We start from the raw sequence: 19,602 nt of genomic DNA, 5'->3' as shown, positions 1-19,602 counted from the left end.
TTGTTACTATTTTAACTCTTTATTGTTTGTTAAATAATTTCTACTTCACTAGTACAGTTGGTCTTCTCATCAACCCGGGGAGATAGTTGAAGCAGATATTATCGCAGTGTTACTAATAGCTCTGAGGCTCAGAGAGGTTAGGAAGTTCGTTCATAGTTACACAGCTCGTAAGCAGGGAAACAAGGTAAAATTACAAGTCTTTTGACCCCAAATCCCATATCCTTTACATTGCACCATTCTGTCCTCTCTGCTCTGTGAGGCCTAAATCACAAGCAATCACTGTTTTCACCACAAAACATTTGTGATTGTCACTGTCAGAGACAAAGTCTAAGACACCTGATTTATTCTATTCCTGGTACTTATAAGTAGGGGTTGTGGTGGGGTGGGGGTTGACAGGAATCAGACCTTCCCAGTTCTGGGACTGAGGGTCCAGCCTGCACAGCTAGCTGGATTGGCCACAGGCTAGCCTGCACCCCTGCAACTATTTGTATTCTGAACCTGCTCAGTTGGTGAGAGACTTGCTCACCTGACAAATCAGCATTCAGGGTGTTGGTTTTCCCCCTCTTGGACTTAGGCATTGTGTTAGCTTGCTCACAAGACTTGTTTCTCATATACTCCCCCTTACTCAGACCGAGAAAGCAGTGGAAGAGGAAGATCATTTTGTTTGGCTGTGCTCTCTGAATTACCAGAAAACAAAATAGTCTCAGGATGGCTGTGGTAAAAGCTGAAGACCTGCGATCGCAGCGTGTTACATTGCGCAGTGCTGGGAAGACAATTGTGGTTTTTCTCCTTGCTGTGAAGATCAGAAAGTGGAATCCAGGGGGACTTTTCCTTGCCTCAGGAATTTTGTTCGACACCATGGTCACCTGTCTTGAGTGTAATTAAGGCAGTCAAGTATTTCAGGGAATATTCAGTAAAAGAGAATGAAAACCATGGAGAAAAACTTTTCATCGTCTTGAAATGAAGACAGAGAAAAATGAGTCCTTATTTGTGAGCACTTGTTGAGTGCCATACAGGATTGTTCAAGGGGTCAGAGCTTTGCATGGACAGGCATTTGAGCCTCATCTGGACCATTTTCTCTGCATTGACTTGAGATTCTTGCAGCATGCCAGCTGCTGCCCTGTTCACACTATCTGCTGCTGTGGGGTATTCTTTGCAAAGGAGACCTACTAAGAGTAAAGCATGGTGAGGGGGGTGCTATGGATTGAATCGTGTTGCCCAGAGAGATACATTGAAGTCCTAATCCTATTATCTCAAAATGTAACCTTATTTGGAAATAGGGTCTTGACAGAGGGAATTAAGTTAAAATGAGGGCATTAGGGTAGGCCCTAATGCATATGACTGGTGTCCTTATAAAAAGGGGGAACTGGCATACAGAGACAGACATGCGAAGACATGGGAAGGCAATGTGAAGCCACAGGGAGAAGGTGACAGAGACAGAGATTGGAGTGATGCTGCCATGAAAGTCCTGGGGCCACCAGAAGCTGGAAGGGGCCAGAAAGGAACCTCCCCTAGAGGTTCAGAGGGAACATGGCCCTGCCAACACCTTGACCTCAGACTTCCAGCCTCCAGAACTGTGAGACGATAGGTTTCTGTTGTTTTAAGCCATTCAGTTTGTGGTACTTTGTTATGGCCACATAACAAACATTTGTTTCTTAGGAAACTAAAGCAGGCATTGTGGTATGGGAAGGTGGGGTGGTGGGACATGGTACTGAGATGGGCTGGCAGTGACTCCCCACTGTAAGAAATGCAGTGCGGAGCATCAGTCCAGAGCTGGAGGGTCAGAAACACCCTCTTCAAGTGTTGAAGATCACGCCTTAGACTAGTTAGACTTTGCTCTGAGGGTATGGGCCTTAGGACAGGCATCTCCATGGTGTGAAACGAAGGTGGGAACAGTCACACGCCCAGCCACAACAACGTCACATGGTGGACGTAGTCATCCAGAGCAGGGTATTCCAGGCCTGAGGCCCAGCGAAGGTGAGGAGGAAGGAAAGCTGGCCTTCTTATTGCTGGAGAACGCTTGTCTTTCATGGCTGATCCAGGTCAGTTTAAAGAGTGTTGATGTGGTTGGTGAAGGTGGGTGAGCAGAAGCAGGGGCCCCCAGTGACCATCCAGGGATGCACTAATAAGCGAGTTTTAAAACAAAGCCAAACTTCCACCTACCACCTGCTTTCCTGTTCGTCTTCTCCTCGTGTGTCCTTCTCTCATGCATGATGTTGATTATACAGGAAGCAGCAGATAGAAATAGCTGGTCTGGAAGTATGTCTCCCCGTGTCAGGCTGGCAGATGGAGGCTTCCTGAGAGGGCAGGCAAAGCTGATGCTCCACCTGGGAGCTGCCCAGCATCCAGCCGACCCGAGGCTCAAAGCCTTTGTCTCCGGTGCCAGCCTGAGCAGAGTGCCCGCAGCATCTCTCTGCTCCCCTCTGTTCTCCTCTGGGTATTGTCACACTCCAGCTGCTACCAGCTCTTGCCCAGAGAAAGAGGCAGCTGCTAATTTTAGCCATATTTAGGTCTCCAAGCAGCACATCTTAGGACTTTTCTTTATTTTTCTGGTGGCATTTTTATGTGATCTTGGGAGGGAAAAAAAAAAAACTTGAGGACTCACCTGCTATCAGTAAAATAAAAGGGGAAATCTAATATTTTGTTTTAAAAAGTGATTGCATTCCTTTGATGTTAGAAGTCTCCCAGGGGCCAGAGGTGTGCACTATCTGTAACCTGTGGCTTTTAGAAGGAGAGGAGAACAGACAAGTGAGGGCCGAGCCAGGGGATAAACACTGTGCCCAGAGACCATTAGGAAGATGTCTCTGGTCTGCTTGGGGGAGGCCAAGCCACCCAGTTTTTGACACAGGAACATGGGATTTTGCTGATAAACCTCGTTCCCCCTTTCCACATTGTTTGTTTATACCTTAGGTGGATGAGACCACTCTCATTTGTTTTGATTCCAAATTGTGTCTCCAGGTGAGAAGGTCTTTGAGCACATTGGTTGTAGTAAACAAGAAGGGACCATTTGCATTCTGAGGGCTGTCCATCACAGAAAATCTAAAAGATGTCAGACAATGTAATGGTGGTATTATTTGCTGACTTTCAAGATAGCCAAACCATGATCACACGGTTCTGTCTTGGGAACCATGCCTTTTCTCAGAAATTCATTGTTTTCCACTAAACTAGAAGAAACCAGATAACTTTTAACATAACAAAATTGTTTCTGGTGCTGTTTTAATATCCTGATTGTATCCACAGTTACCTATCACTGACTTTTCTCGTATTTGAAGCTTGCTTCTTGATTACTTTACTCACTTCGCGGCTACCCCGACAAGGTTGCTGGAGGGTTGGGTCATATCTTTTGCATTACTGTAAAAAATTGCTATCATCAGCATGGATTTTACTAAAAGGAGCGAAAGTACACAGTAAGACAATAAGAAATGGGGAAGCATCTCAGCCTGTCTGGTTCAGGAAAAGAGGCCCAATGGTCAGGTGAGCCTCACTGAGGCTACGATCTTTTTTACGGAGAAAATTGCTTGAAAGAGAGGGCCATCCTGTATTCCTGGTGGTCATTATACTCGATGCTTGGGATGCAGTGATAATCAAACGTGGCAAAATGTGCCACAGTGCTTTGGGACATAGTGCTTTGATAGTTAAGTGCTTTGGGGACAAAGAGGTGAATGGTTAACTTTATCTTCTGGGTGAGAAAGTCATCATGGAGGAGGTGACGTCAGAGGTGGGCTTAAAGGATGAGTAAGTATCAGAATTGGGGGATGAGCACAGCATGCACAAAGGCATGGAGGCATACAATTGCACAGTCAGGAAACTGCAAGCTTGTCAGGATCATACCAGGAAAGGATGCAAGGTGTGATGTTGGTGAATGGGCTGGTTGCACCAGAGGACACCGAAAAGGTAAGTTCAAGACAAGATAATGAAGGCCATACATGCCTTGCTATGGAGCGTAGACTTCATCCTTAATAGGCTGGGGGAGGCATGGGTCACAGAAAGAACTTTGCAAGAGAGTGACACAAATCTCATTTTTGAAAGATCCGTATATACAGTTTAGTGGTTTTGGTCCCTGAGACAGGGGCAAAACTACTTGAGGTTTATCCACTGTTTTGTAGCTCACATAAATTAATTTCTGAATTTTAGAGAAAGAATGGCTACTATGCCAGCCCTGATGGTCTAGTGGTTAAGATTCAGCACTCTCACTGCTATGGCCCAGGTTCATTTCCCGGTCAGGGAACCACACCACCCATCTGTTAGTTGTCACACTGTGGTGGCTGCATGTTGTTGTGATGCTGAAAGCTATGCCATTGGTATTTCACATATCGGAAGGGTTGTCCATGATGGACAGGTTTCAGTAGACCTAGACTAAGAGAGACTAGGAAGAAGGACCTGGCCACCCACTTGCAAAAAATTGGCCATGAAAACTTTATGAATAGCAGTGGAGCATTGTCTGATATAGCCCTGGCAGTGAGAGGATGGTGCAAGAAAACCAGGCAGGATTCCGCTCTGCTGTACACAGGGTCGCTAGGAGTTGGTATCAACTCTGCAGCACTAACAGCAACAAAATGGCCACTACAGATGTCTCCTCTGTTTCTTTATGTTTGCCCCTTGAATTTAAGCACTGTCTTCTTTTGTGCTGGGTCTTACCGATAGCACCTCGTTCTTTATATGCTTGGTTATCTTTGACTATATTCTGCTCATTTTCTTACATACTTATATGTGAGGTTTTTCTGAGGCCTAGTACGAAGGTGTCTTCCTCCAGACAAAACTTGCGCTTCTGTCTGACAGATACCTAGGACTGGTCCATGGTTATATCCCCCTGGGGAGAGATTCACTTCCTTCTCCCTTTTCTCCAGAAGAAAGGGGCTCTGTTTACTTCTGGTTCACCCTTAACCTGCAGGTGATTATGATTCCTTTCTAGGTCCCAGCTTCATGTGCTTTTGTGGTTTGCCTTTTAGACTCATTGGTTTTAGCAGGCCCTGGGATTTTATTTCTGTTATTTTACCCCAAATATTGCAGCATAGTCTAGACAGACAAATGTTCTCATGACAAAAATATCTTTAAGAACTTCCCTTGTCTCCCTGGGTTCTCATTTTCTCTCAAATTTTGGCCTGGAAATTCCTCACTGTCATGGCAGAGCATTGCCAGCTTTTTGAAAAAATTAAAATATTTATCTAGCAATTTTAATGGGTTTTTTCCTCCTCCAATGAGAGAATTGATCCAAGTAATTTACCTGCCATTGCCAAAAACAGAAGTCTTTCTTAGATTCTGTAGAAATCCTGATTTTCCTTTGAGTCAAACATGGCATTTGAAACATCCAAGAGTTGCTAAGATGCTTCAAATATAAATAGGAAGCGTCACATAAATTCTCAATTAGTGAGTTCATATTGGATTGCTAACAGAAGTTAAGTGTGTTTGAGGACTCTGCTAATTTCTGAGGGCTGTGTTTCAGTGATAGTGCAGAATGGTGGTAAAGAACTCTGAAATCAGATACATTTGAGCCATTTACTAGCTATGAGACCATGGACAAGGTACCTAACCTGTCTAACACTCAGCTTCTCACCTGTATATTGAGATTAACACCTACCTCATAGGTGACTGTGGAGATGAAATAAAGTATGAATATCAAATCTTGCACAGTCTCTGGCACATGGTAAGCCCTTACTAATGGTAGCTTATTATTGGTAATATTATATTAACATTATTCCACTCACGTGGCCTATTTTTCTTCTATCAAAAATAGTTTCATGGATATCCACAAGCAAGAGAATGAAGTTGGACTCCTACCTGACACCATGTATAAAAACCAACTCAAAATGTATCAAAGACCTAAGTGTAAAAATTAAAACTCTTGGAAGAAAATACGGGGGTAAATCTTTGTGACCTTGGTTAGCCAATGGTTTGTTATATATGACACCAAAAACACAAGCAACTAAAGGAAAAAAAGATCAGTTGGACATTATCAAAGTGAAATTTTTTTTCTACTTTATGTAGGCTGTGTATTTATCATTTTATTCCTGCTTTTACTATATGTTAGTGTCATATCAGATTTATGTGTTCTTTGGTATTATTTGGTGTGTTATTTTGAGGGGTCTTGGAATGCTCAAAAACTTTTCCCATAGTTGCTTCTTCGCTTTATGCCATTCGGATTTAGGAAAGGTTTTGTAGGAACACTCTACTTTCAGCTAGCGGGGAAGCAGGTATTGGCAATAGTGTGCTGGTAAATTGGCTCTTAAAAGAAAAAAAGCCCTACTTTTTATTGTTTGCATGATTTTCATGGTGTAAATATTTCCCACCCTGACCAACTGCAGTCAAGAACTGGCTGGCAAACATCAAAATATTTAACAATCTGTTCTATAAACTGGGATGGACGCCTGTGTGTCTGTTCTCTGATCTATCCCAGGTGGCCACTGCCACGGTCATGTCAGGTGGCAGGTTTACAGGTAAGATATGGAACAGTTTAGCACCTTATATTCAGCAAAATGAGAAATTTTTGTGATCAAAGGACATCATCAAGAAAGTGAAAATGTAACTAGAATGTGAGAAAATTTTACAAACCATTTATCTGATAATAAATTTGTATCTAGACAATATAAAGAATTATTACAACTCACTAATAAAATGGCATAACTCAATTTAACATGGGCAAAGGATCTGAATAGACATTTGTCCAAAGATGATATACAAATGACCAATAAGCACAGGAAAAGATATGCAACATCATTGGCCATCAGGAAATGCAAATCAAAACCCCATAAGATACACTTCACAACCACTAGGATTGCTGTAATAACAAACAAACAAACAAGCTCAAAATGGCAAATGAGTGTTGGTAAGGATGTGGAGAAATTTGAACCTTCATATACTGCCTGTGGAAATGTAAAATAGAAAACAGACACTTTGGAATATAGCCTGGCAGTCCTCCAAAAAGTGAAACGGGTTAAAAGGGTTACTGTATGACCAGCAATTCCACTCTTAGGTATATACCCATGAAAAATGAAGATATATGACCACACAAAAACTTGTACACAAATGTTCATAGCAGCATTATTCATAGTAGTAAAAAACGTGGAAACAGCCCAAATGTCCATTAGTCAATGAATAGGTAAGATATGGTATATCTATATAATGGATTATCATTCAGCAATAAAAAGGAATGAAGTGCAGATACATGCTACACTGTAGATGAACCTTGAAAACGTTATTATAAGTGAAAGAAGCCAGTCACAAAGGACCACATATTGTATGATTCCATTTCTATGAAATGTCCAGATTAGGCAAATCCATGAAGACAAAAAGTATATTAGTGGTTGCTTAGGGCTGGAAGGGATGGGGGTTTACAGAGTAATGACTAATGAGCATGGGATTCCTTTTTTGGGGTGATAAAATGTTCTATAATTGATTGTGGAGATGGTTGTACAACCCTATGAGTATACTGAAAGCCATTGAATTGTATACTTTACATGGGTTAATTGTATGATATGTTAATTGTATCTCAATAAAAATGTTAAAAATTAGTTTGGAGCTAAAAGATAATTGGTCTGTCATGGTAGTTCTATCTGTTCCTCAATCCATCTGTCTGTCTGTCCATCCATCCATCCATCCATCTGCCCTTCTTTCTATCAGTTTACTCTTCCCTCCATCCTCCCATCTCATCTCATCACATTTTTTCCTTCCTTCCTCATTCTATAAATCCAAAAAACACTTATTGGTCATCTTCTAAAGTCTAGGAACCATGCTAGTCCTTGCCTTTCATCATGTTAATTTGACACTTCTGATATCCTTATGCTTTGCAACTGCCTAGCAAAGGTGACTTTTCCAAACTCTCCAGAGGAAATGCTTTTTCAATCCATCCAGGAAACAGATGGATGCATAGAAGTGGGGAGAGTAGTTTGATTCATAGCCAGGGGCATGCTGAAGTGACAGGAACACCTGGGGCACATCTCACCTCTGATGAGTCCTCAGAATGCTGTGTAGGTGTTTTTCTGGTTTTGTTTATCTGCTGTGACAACTCAATATTAAACATGTATGACATTCTCTCCTGCCTCCTGTCTGTGGTTCAGTGCAGGTTTGATGCCTGGTAGCAGCATTTCTCATTATTAACACAGTGTTGAGTGATTTCAGGGTTGACCTGGTCTAACACAGCTCTCCTAATGAGATTTCTCCCCTTTGTGTCATCATTAATCAGTATGATGTCAGCTATTCTCTTGCCCAACTTCCAGTACAGTTGTTTCCTAACTTTACTGCCGTCAGAATCACCTGAAAAGCTTATTTAAAATGCAGAATCCTGAGCCCCTACCTCTGAAGGGATTCTGATTCGGTAGGTCTTGGGTAGTCCCCAGGAATCTGTATTTTAATGAACACTCCTAGGGATTCTGATTGAAATACTCCCTGTGTCACTCCTGAGATACTCTATTATAGTTGATCTGTTAATACCAGCATAGTTAACACTCTGGGAAATTTCTAGTGCCCTTCCAGTGCCCATCTCTTCAAGCTTGGAAGATTTGCTCCATGGCTAAGAAGGAGCAAGCATTATACTCTTTGTGAACCTCTCCCACTAAGTTGAATGAGCAGAATCTAGAATATGTGTTGAGATTCTTGAGGGAGACATGAACCCAACAGCTCTAGGCAACTTCCATATGTCCAGTGATATAGATAATCCAAACTGTAACATATCCAAATAATCAGCATCTGGGTTTAGAGGCATACTGTTAGATATCAGATGTTTGCACCCTCTTCAATTTGCTTGATTTGGTAGGAAAAATAAACTTGAATTTTAGGAGATAAGATGGAGGGGCCTTGGGAAGAGGATGACCGGGGCCAGAGGGAGTGGAATAGGGACAATGTTAGCTATAGTGAAAATTTTTCTCTGAATGCAGGTAACTGAGCACTGACTCCAATAAGGTGGATAGGAAGTCTTAAAATGCCTCTAAATCTGCACATACTTCAAAATTTTGTGTGGACACATGTTTTCCTCATGAAGATGTAAATCTATCAGAGCACCAAATTCCTTACCATCGTCACCATCAAAATGCCTTTGTGGAGGCGCTAGTTACACAGGGGGCTGTATTGAAAAAAACAAACAAAAAAAACTTTAGGCTAATGCCAAGCGTCCTTGTTATTTGGGATTTTGATGTCTAAGACATCATTGATGAATACCAACAAGGAAGGAGGAGACTTAAACTAAATTTTAGTTGATCATGAAAGAGAAAATACTGTCATAGCATCTGACACATAGATACCCCGTTACATTTTGCAAAGCACTTTCATTTGAGTTACAGTCCTGTAATATAGATGGAACAGAATTGTTATTCTTATTTAAGTGGGTGAGGAAACTAGGGCTTAAGTCAAATGACCTGCCAAACCCACTTACCTAGTAAATGACAGAGCTGAGATTTGAACCCATGTCATCTAATTCCTTCTTCAGTGCTATTTGCACTCCATCACACTGCTAAGAAAATGCTGGGGTTTCTGCTAAGTGTCTATCTGGAGTTGATAATTTAGGAATCCTGCTTTGTTATTTTTTAGGGTGTGAACGATGAACTACTGAACGCTGCGTGAAAAGAGCCATATAAATGTTTGTGACGTGGATATCAGTGATTAGTGTATGTTTTGGGAGGAACTGAATTTCCATATGGGGGGCAGGAAAATCTCAGTACTTATCCTAAAAGTCTAGGAAGGCTTCCAAAAAGATGGAGATTTTGTTTTTCAATCTTGAAAGTAACATTCCGTTTCTGAACTTTTATTTTATAATATACATAAAGTGCACAAATCTTAAGTGTGCAGCATGAATTTTCATAAACTGGACATACCTGTTTAGCCAGTACCCAGCACTCTAGAAGTTTCTTCTTGTGATCCATTCTAGTCACAACCCCTTCTAGGGTGGCTGACACCTGATATCTAATGACATAGATAAATTTTGCCTGTGTTTGAACTTTATTTAAATAGAATAATAAGGTGCTATCAGTTCTGCCATAATGCTTGTTATGAAAATGCAAATTTCCATCGTGATTGATACGTTAGGGAACAATTTGAGCATAATGCAATTTAGTGTTTGTTTATGCGCAGTTTTGTCCTTAAGAAACTCTAAGTGAATGCAGAAAACTGCCCCCAGCTGAACTAAGCCCGGTAGGAATGCGCAACACGTACACATGCACACACCTCAAATGACTACCAGCTACCTCAGTTCATCCAGCATGGAACTGCTGAGCCACACCCACCACATCTAGTGTCACTCTTCATCCAATTTCAGATAACTGCCCTTCCATCACTTCACAGTAACTTGAAAGCTACAACCATCTTTTCTTTTCTTTTTTTCCTGAGGAAGATTCGTTCTGAGCTAACATCTGTGCCAATCTTCTTCTATTTTGTATGTATGTCGACCTACACTGAGGAGTGGTGTAGGTCCAGGCTGGGAACCAAAGCTGGGCCACTGAAGCAGAGCGCGCCAAACCTAGCCACTAGGTCACAGGGCCGACCCCAACTGCAACCCTTCTGAACCCCGTTCCTATAAGCAAACTGCAAATCTTTGTAATCATAAAGTACTATTTATTTTCGTACTTATTCATTTCTTGACCATTTTACATACATAAAACTGTGCTACCACTGTTATTAGGTTTCTATCTTGTTTTCTTTCATGTGTCACTGGCAAAGTTTCTGAATGTTATGCTCCTGTTTATTCCTTTAAGCCCTATGGTTTTTAACTGCATGATTTTCTGTAGTGTGGTGATTATTAGGAACACATATATCACGTTATAGCAGAACTGACTATATTTGTTTCTCTTTTGTGTCTTCTTCCAACCTTATGTTTGAGAGATTCAGCAACATCATTATGTATAGCAAGTTTATTCATTTTCATTGCTGTATAGTATTTCATTGTATGAATATACCACAATTCGTATGTCTACTCAACTGTTGACTGGCTTTTTAGATTGTTTTTAGATTGAGGCTATTACAAATAGTGCTGCTTTGAAAAATCTTGTGCATGTCTTTTAGCACACATATGTACACACTTCTATTGGGTACAAACCCAAGAGTGGGATTGCTGGGTTTTAGGATATGTGGATGATCAGTTTCAGTAGAAGTCATGAGTTTTCTAATGTGGTTGCAACAATTTATTCTCTAACTAGGTGTGCATGAGGATTCCAGTGGCTCTGTATCCTCTCCACAACTTGGAATTATCCACATTCTTAACTTGAGCTCTTCCTCTGTGTGTGTGTGTGTGTACGGTATTTCATCATGATTTTAATTTGTGTTTCCCTGATGACTGAAGTTGAAGTATCTTTGCATATGTTTATTGGCCACTTGTTTACTCTCTTTTGTGAAATGCCTTTAGAAGTCTTTTGGCCACTTAAAAAAATGGAATTGATTGCCTTTTTCTTCTTCATTTATAAGCATTCTTTATATATATTCTAGGTAAGAGTCTTTTGTTGGTTTTATGTATTGCAAATATGTTTTTCCACTCTGTGGCTGCCATATTTTACTTTGTGTGTGTGTGTGTGTGTGTGTGTGAGGAAGATTGGCCTTGAGCTAAAATCTGTTGCCAATCTCCCTCTTTTTGCTTGAGGAAGATTGTCGCTGAGCAGACGTCTGTGCCAATCTTTCTATATTTTGTATGTGGGATGCTGCCACAGTGTGGCTTGACGAGCAGTGTGTAGGTCCACGCCTGGGATCCAAACCCGCAAACCCCAGGCCACTGAAGTGGAGCACACAAACTTAACCACTACACCAGCTGTCTGGTCCCATATTTTGCTTTTTAAATGGTGTTTTTTGATGAACAGAAATTTTTAATTTTCATGAAGTCCTGTTTATCAGTCTTGCCTTCATCATTAGCGGTTTCTGTGTCCTCATTAAGAAATGTTTGTTTACCCCAAGGTCATTAAGATATCACTCTATATTGTCTTCTAGAAGCTTTATTTTTTTACCTTTTCCATTTATATCTACACTCCATTTGGAATTAATTTTTGTGTATGATATGAAATAGGGATCAGGATTTTTTTGTCTATGTAAATATCTAATTGACCCAGCAACATTCATTGAATGATTGTCATTTTCTCACTGATGTAGTGCAATCTTTGTAATAAATCAGATGTCCAATTATTAATTTGTCCCTTGAGCCAATACTGTAATGTCTTAATTAGTGAAGTTTTATAATTCTTGTTGTTGATAATGTATTTCCTCCACTTTTGTTCTTTGAGATTGTCTTGGACCTTTGACTTTCCATACAAAATTTAGAAACATTTTGCTAATTTCTGGCGGGAAAAAAAAGTTGGTTAGTTTCTGATCAGAATTGCATTAAATATGTATATAAATTTGGCGAAAAATTGACATCTCTACAATATTGCTATATCTCTTGATTTATTTAGGAAACAAATATACATCTAATAGTCAGTGGTGCTCTTTGATCAATCACAAATGAAATCACTATTTATGTAGATGGGGAAATACCTAATATATTCCAAAACGTTTTGGAACATACTACTCATATGGCAGGTGAATCATTCCTTCATCTTTTGTAAGGCATCACTGTAACCAGGCTAGTTGAATTGGAGATGCAGAGGTGGGGGGGTGGGGATCACGATTTAGCACTGGGAAATCAATCACTTAATGCTTTTGCGTGAACCACGTGCCTGCAGATTGCAGCTTTCCTATGGTTCCTCATTAGCTCCATTATTTTTTGCCACCAGACGGCTTTGTTCAAAGAGAAGGGGGAACATTTTATTCAATTTAGTGGGCAGAATTTGAATATAACAGAGCTAATTGCAGAAGCATCTGGAAATAGCCAGTGGTGTTTAGAGCTAGTGGAAAATGATATATTCATATGCCAAGAATTGAATTGTAATACTTCTAGAAATTTTCATGCCATGGGGAAATTATTATTTTTTCTTTTTTTGAGATTTGAACTGAAATTTTGGGCATTTTTGAAGAATTATTTGGAAATTTCAAGGTCCTCTGGTTTACCCTCCCTCCGATGCAAGACAATTTAGTATACTTTACAAAAGCCGTAGAATTATGGAAATTTAGGTGCAAAAAGATCTTGGAGGAGAGATTCTGGCCTCACCCTCCCATTTTGGAGATGGGGACATTGAAGCCAAGAGAGGTCAAGTTACTTGTGTAGAGCCAGAACTAGAGGCCAGCTCTCATGACTCTCAGTCCTATGCTCATTTCAAGAGGTCAGCGTTTCCCAAAGCATAATCCATGAAATAATACTCTTGGGAGACTGACATGTTCCATCTAGCAAGGGATCCTTGGCAAAATGGGTTTGGAAACTTTTGCACAGCATATCCTCTTGAAAATTTACCATATACATTGGCACTTTCGCCATATAGTAAGGATGTTTGTTTAATTCAGCATTTCCTTGACATTTAAGCATGGAAGACTTTTTGCTTAGGACCTCTTGTTCTAAGGCATGGGGCAGTGCGGGAAACCTGCACTGGGCTGTATGGAGCTGTCTAACAGCCTTTGCCGCTGCCTAGGCCTCTTCTCATAAGTTTCACTGGTTGCCCGTCACCATGCCCTCTGAGTGGGCATCTGAAAGTAAACATCCTCTAACATTTATGTCACACTTGGCTAGGCCTTTGCTTATAGTATCCCATTTAGTCCTCACAAAATTCTTTAGAAGGGTAGTTATTCTAATCCCTATTTTACAGATAAAGAGAGAATCCGAGAGGTTAAACTTGTTCATGGCCATCCAGCTTTGCAAATAGGATGGCTTTCCATCACACTTGGCTGCCTCCTTACCAGATCCTACCCTCATTATTATGGAGACACTACCATTTATCACTTTTCTTTTTTCTTTTTAAATCAACTTTATTTAGGTGTAATTTACATACAATAAAATTTAGCCATTTTAAGTACTGTATGGTAGTCAATAAATTTTGACAAGTGGATACACCTGTGTCGTCACTGCCACCATCGAGATAGAGAACAATTAACCTGGTTAGGTTCTAACGGCAAGTTCTGTGCTTCCATTCTCAGTTCAACTTTCAAAGCCCTGGCTGTGTTGCTTTGGGTCCGCTTTGCTGCTCAGGGTTCAGTCAGGGACTTGGCTGTGGCTGAAATGGAAGGTCAGTGTCCAAGCTTCCTAGCAGTGGTTTGGGCGTCTTTGCTTGTGTGGTCCAGCTGTGAGTCTGAGACTTTGGGGGTTGGTACACAAGGAGCATCTTCTCCAGCTTGCTCCTTTCCAGGATTCCTCTCACACTCTCCAGCCTAGAGGGGCCCCTGTTTTTGTTGCTCTGTCCAGAAAGACAAGATTTCTATCAGGGTTTTCTCCTCCCATATTGCTGCTGCACCCTGGAGCTCCACACTCGACCCGCTCTCTGGGCACAGCCAAGAGATAAAAGAGAAAAAAACGGTGGGAATCTTGCCCCCGCGCTTCACCAAATTTTAACCCCTCCAAAATCTGCTGCTTTTGTTTATTTATTTATTTTGAGTTCTCAGTTTCTTTATGTACTTTTGCAATTTTTAGTTGTAAGTAGCAAGAGACAGAGGCTATATTAGATTTGTGCAGTCATAGCAGGCCAGAGCTCTCCATTTACTTTGAAATATGTTTGCTTTTGGTTACAGAGAGACTTATCAGCAGCAGGACTTTAAGGCCTATCTGTGAAAACTCCTGAGAATAAGGGGACTATCCATGTTACACTAAATCAGAAAAAGTTCTCCACAAGCTCCTGGGCTGAGCCTCTTGCGCTGGCAGGCTGAGTTCATTTTTTTCCAGTTTCTAAAGGAACAAATTTGTTCCCGCAACTGTGTGCCCTATTCTAATCCTTTTAGGCCAAATCAGGACACAATGAACACATCTCTGAGCCCCAGGATCAAAAGTCAAGAGAAAAGCCCATAAGACCAGCTATTGAATCCTGTTTCTTGCTTTTATGAAAATAATAATGTCTCTTAGAAAGTAAAGATGTGTTTCTTTTGAAAATGTTTTTTATTACCATGAGGATGTTGTAATAAAAGTTACCAAAAAATTTGAAAGCTAACCAAAAAAAGAAAAATTACCTATAATCCCATAAACCAGAGATCATCACTGTGAATGTTTCATCTTTGCCTGGAGATCTCACAGAAATGCATCTTTCTCTTCTGTTCACGAATTTGTTATAATATTAAACATGGAGTATAAAAATTATTATGAGCCAAAACTCTAGATATTTTATATAAAATATCTTCTCGTATATTTAAAATAATTTTAAGGGATTAAGAGCTAATCGGCAATATGTGAAGTTCCGCGATTTGTTCAGCATTCTAAAACAAAAACCTTTAGCATCCCAAATTGTTACAGTTTTGAGTAAAATTATACACTCAAATCTTCAAGGAGGAAAAAAAAAGAAAGTAATGGATAATCTCTTCTCTACTCTGTTAGTTCCCTAGAGCTGCTGTAATGGGATACCACAAGTTGGGCAGCTTAAACAACATTATTCATCCTCTCACTATTCTGGAGGCCAGAAGTCTGAAATCAAGATGTCAGCAGGGCCGTGTTCCCCTGAGACTCTGAGGAGAATCCTTCCTTGCCTCTTCCAGCTTCTGGTGGTGGCTGGCATTCCTTGGTGCTCCTTGCCTTGCAGCTGCATCCCTGTGATCTCTGCTGCTGTCATCATGTGACATGCTCCCTGACCGTCTGTCTCTGTGGCTGTCTTTCCTCTTCTTATAAGGATATCAGTCATATTGGGTTTAGGGCCCACTATAATTGATTGTGACCTCATCTTAACTCGGTAACATCTGCAAAGAATGCACAGTCATGTGCTGCATAACGACGTTTTGGTCAACCATGGATCACATAGCGGCAGTGGTCCCGTAAGATTAGTGTCATATAGCCTAAGTTCGTAGCAGGCTGTACCATCTAGGTTTGTGTAAGTACACTCTGTGATGTTTGCCAACAACAAAATTGCCTAATAACAGATTTCTCAGAATATACCCCTGTCACTAAGTGACATGTGACTGTATTTCCAAATAAGATCACATTCTGAGGTAGTGGGAGTTAAGACTTAAATGTGTCTTTTGGGGGGACACAATCCAACCCATAACGCTTAATAGTTTCCTGTGCTTTACTCCACCCAACTGGAGCCATCCTTTCTCTAGCCAGGATACCTACCTGTCCACTCTGACCAGCAGATTTGCCTCAGACAGACATATTCTGTGCCCCATCTTGGGGGAGTTGTCCTCTGCAGTGCCCTGACCACTGCCCTCCCTGCTCCCCTCAACCCCCTGACTACCAGCCTTATAACTCCTTCTACTTTTCTTTTCCTGCCCTTTGTCTCAATGTCTCTGATAAATACTTTCAAGAGTCTTACCAGAGCTGGTGGCCTCTGGTTTTCGTAAGAACTCAAACTAAGGGTAAAGGTGGAACTATGTGGAGGAAACAGACTTTTTTCCCTTGAATTTCCAGATTGAGATTCAGCAACAATTATTGAGCATCTGTTATGTGCAGGCCAGTTTCCTTTGATATATGTGATATCATTTATTTAAAATGTTATATGACTGTTACTGATAAGGAGAGAGATTTACTTAGGTTGAGTCACACAGTAGGTAAATTTCAGAGTAGGATTTTAAATCCCTAGATGGCAGCTCGAAGGTAGGAAAATTGTAATAAACAGTGTGTCTCCATTTTTGATGTTTGACTGCTGACAGCATCTAAGCCTCACCCTCCTTCATCCTCTTGTGTCCCATCTCTGGGCAAGCCAACAAGAAAACGGACTCAATCCTTCTCTGGGTGCTCCCAGGAAGTTCAGACCATGCAAATCCAGCCGCTGCTCGCCCTGGACCTACCCCCAACCACCGTACAAACCAAAGCCACTTGCCCCTCCCTTAGCTGAAGCCATTGCAGAATGGCTTGGGTGTCTGCCCTCCCCAGAAATCCTCATTACGTGAGTGATAAAACTTCATACCCTCTTGGCACCTGTGTGGCATTGTCACTTTCAGCATCTGAACCACGTTTGCATGGGGAGGATAAAAATATTCATGTGAATTGAGTGCTGCCAGGCTTCCTCAGAGGACTACAATGAACGTATAGTCAACGTAGGGTTTGGCTGAAGGAGACTTGAAGCCATGCATTTATTAATCAGGCCCTTCCTACCCTGGCAGTGTACTTGGTGGGGCTGGGGGTGAGGAACAGCTTCCCCCCATCTGGGCAGCATTTGGGTTTTTTCTTCTGCAATTGCACTGCTCTAGGTTCATTACTCATCGATAGAGGTCTTCAATCTTGCCCTCAATATCCAATCTGCTTATTCAGTGCTATTTGGTTATTATCCCAAGACTCTAAATCCATATACACTTAGCGTTAAAGCCCCACCAGCTGATTGATTATGCATAATACCATATGCGTTCTCCAGCAGTTTTTTTCTCCAAGTGAGAATTTATTTGTTCTGTAGTGAAATTAGTGGTTGTATGTATTCCACGTGTGTTAATACAAAATGCAGGATTAATTGTAAAATTGCACGGAGGTCTGAATGTGCATTATGCAAAATGCAAAAACTGTTTATATTACGAGGGTTTGAATGAACATGCCTGCATGCAGAAATGTTCAGAGAATTTGTGGTTCAGTTTAAAGTGACACCAGAATTGAGCCTTTTAAAAACAGACCATTCCCAGCATAATGATTGTATAATTTATTTAGACGTAGATATCTAGCACCATTGAATTTTGTGTTTAATAACACAATTGTTGTATATGAAAACACCTTCCAGGAATTCAAATCCTTGGAATTAGCCCAACTGTATAATCTTGACCTCAGCCAAATACTTGAGGTGGGGAGAAGGGATATTTAAAATATATTAGGCTATATAGTCAACTCTAGTACCTAAAACATGGGGATTATCCTCATAAACATGGCTGTCTTCAGATAGTCTTTGGAATCACATTCTGGGTCCCCTCTGACCACCTAGCATATGCAGGAGCCTCTTTTCTCCCCATATCTAAGTGAACTCAGGAGTATAGACTCATTTTCAGGAGTCTAAGCATAGCGTAATTGCATAGGGATTCACAAAACAAGACATGAGCCCACAGCAGCTCCCAAAGAGTAATCTAGATAGGTCTGAGTGGGTCAGACCAAGACAGCTCCTGCACGGTGCTGGTCACACGGAATATAGCAATGATTGGTAGTGCTGGAGGCAAACCTCATCATGGCTGTGGTAGACCTTTGTGCACAAATGTGACCCTCAGGTGGTGGGATACAGGTAATGCAGTAGTTTTCCACTTGTGAGTATGGCTGCTTGGCTGCTTGGAGCCATCCATGCTGTGTCTGAGAGATGGCTGCCTCAGGTGCCACGTTGTCTTTGATAGTGAGCCCATGGGAGTCAGAGTCACGTATGACCTTGACCTGTCGTATGTGGAGTCAACCAGCTTATCTGGCTTATGGGGAATGGGAAAGCAGAATGTTGGGCATGGGGATCCAAGCTGATGTTACAGAAATCATGCTACTGACAACCAGCAATACCGGAAAGATGGTAGGTTTAAATAGCAGCAAGTTTGGGGTTAGAAACAACAAAAATAGCAAGATGTTTATGCAGACAGAGTACATTCAGGGTTTGTGTCTGCATACCTTTACAAGCCAGAAATGGGCTTGTTCAATGGCAACTTTTAGGCCTAAGGAAGTGTTTTTGGACTTAGAGTTGTGAGATGTCCAAGTACATTCTTGCCAGAGTTCTGCCTTATTCAGGCATCCTGCTGAATGAATGGAGAATCAGATGGGTCCACTTCTCATAATGATTATGTGAGTGGTCAATGGTCCTGGTATTAAAGAAAACAAGAGATTCAGAGAAGTTAGTATACATAGCTAAGAAGTGGTAGAACTCAAGACTCCTGAGTCCAAGGGCAGGGCTCTTTTCTGGGGCTGAGAGTTCTGGCTCCTGAAACTGGCCCCAACCGTGGAGGTAGGTCATATTATTCGTTTCTGCTTTGTGGTTCCTTATCCTAGAGAGAGTGCTGAAGTAGAGAGGATTTCTTAAAATTTATTTTTAAAGCTTCCATTAAAAGGATTGGACTATAGGTGTATTCTTGGCTTAACAAAAGGGAGCATAGTCTGATTATACAAGGGCAAACGTAATACAAGGGCCTTTTATTTGCAGCTTTGTAATTTAGCCAACTGTAAACACATTTAAGGGGATTCAGCTACAACCCAATCTCTTCAGAACATTTGGAAGCTTTTGACTAGAAGGCATTTTTGATCTCTTTCTAGATCAGCTGGGTATCCCTGTGTAGCTACTAATTTAGACAAGATACCCCATTGAATCCTTCTCTCCTTATAAGGTGATGGGAAAGGCAGGGAATGAGCTGGAGGCATGTGGGCACTGGGCAAGCCTATCCTTTATTAACTTATTTGCTTCATGGCACACTCCTTCCCTAGTTTGTCCAGAAGGGCCAAATATAGGGAGTTTTTGGGTCATGTTTTCATATTATAAATTTCAAAAAGAAAAAGTCATATATATTTTATATTATATGTATATATATAATAAATTCAGAAAATTCCACTATGTGAGATTTTACTAGTTGAATGTCATGTTGGGAAGGCCTAGATAACTATCTCCTGGGAGCTTTACAGTCTCATGGGGAGAGAAGAACCAGCTCAGAATGGAGCCTTGAGTAATTTTTAAAGAACAGATCATGATTCTGACCATGAGA

At 41.1% G+C, this 19,602-nt stretch overlaps 1 protein-coding gene across 17 annotated transcripts in view; it reads left to right on the top strand.

Annotated features, from left to right (window-relative positions):
- The window catches only part of HHAT (hedgehog acyltransferase), a 310,500-nt gene that overhangs the window by 271,571 nt on the left and 19,327 nt on the right, over positions 1 to 19,602 (top strand). For 2 of the 17 annotated variants that reach the window (XM_070266743.1, XM_023640770.2), the window contains exon 12: positions 630 to 7,508. The exons of the other annotated variants lie outside the window; for them this stretch is intronic. In XM_070266743.1, coding sequence (XP_070122844.1) covers positions 630 to 721 — 92 coding nt within the window. In that variant the 3' untranslated portion in view covers positions 722 to 7,508. Of the gene's footprint in view, positions 1 to 629; positions 7,509 to 19,602 lie in introns of those variants that run through there. 17 annotated transcript variants of the gene reach the window in all.

Source organism: Equus caballus, chromosome 5 (genome assembly GCF_041296265.1).
Source record: "Equus caballus isolate H_3958 breed thoroughbred chromosome 5, TB-T2T, whole genome shotgun sequence".
Lineage (NCBI taxonomy): Eukaryota > Metazoa > Chordata > Mammalia > Perissodactyla > Equidae > Equus > Equus caballus.
This window is presented reverse-complemented; position numbering and strand designations above follow the sequence as displayed.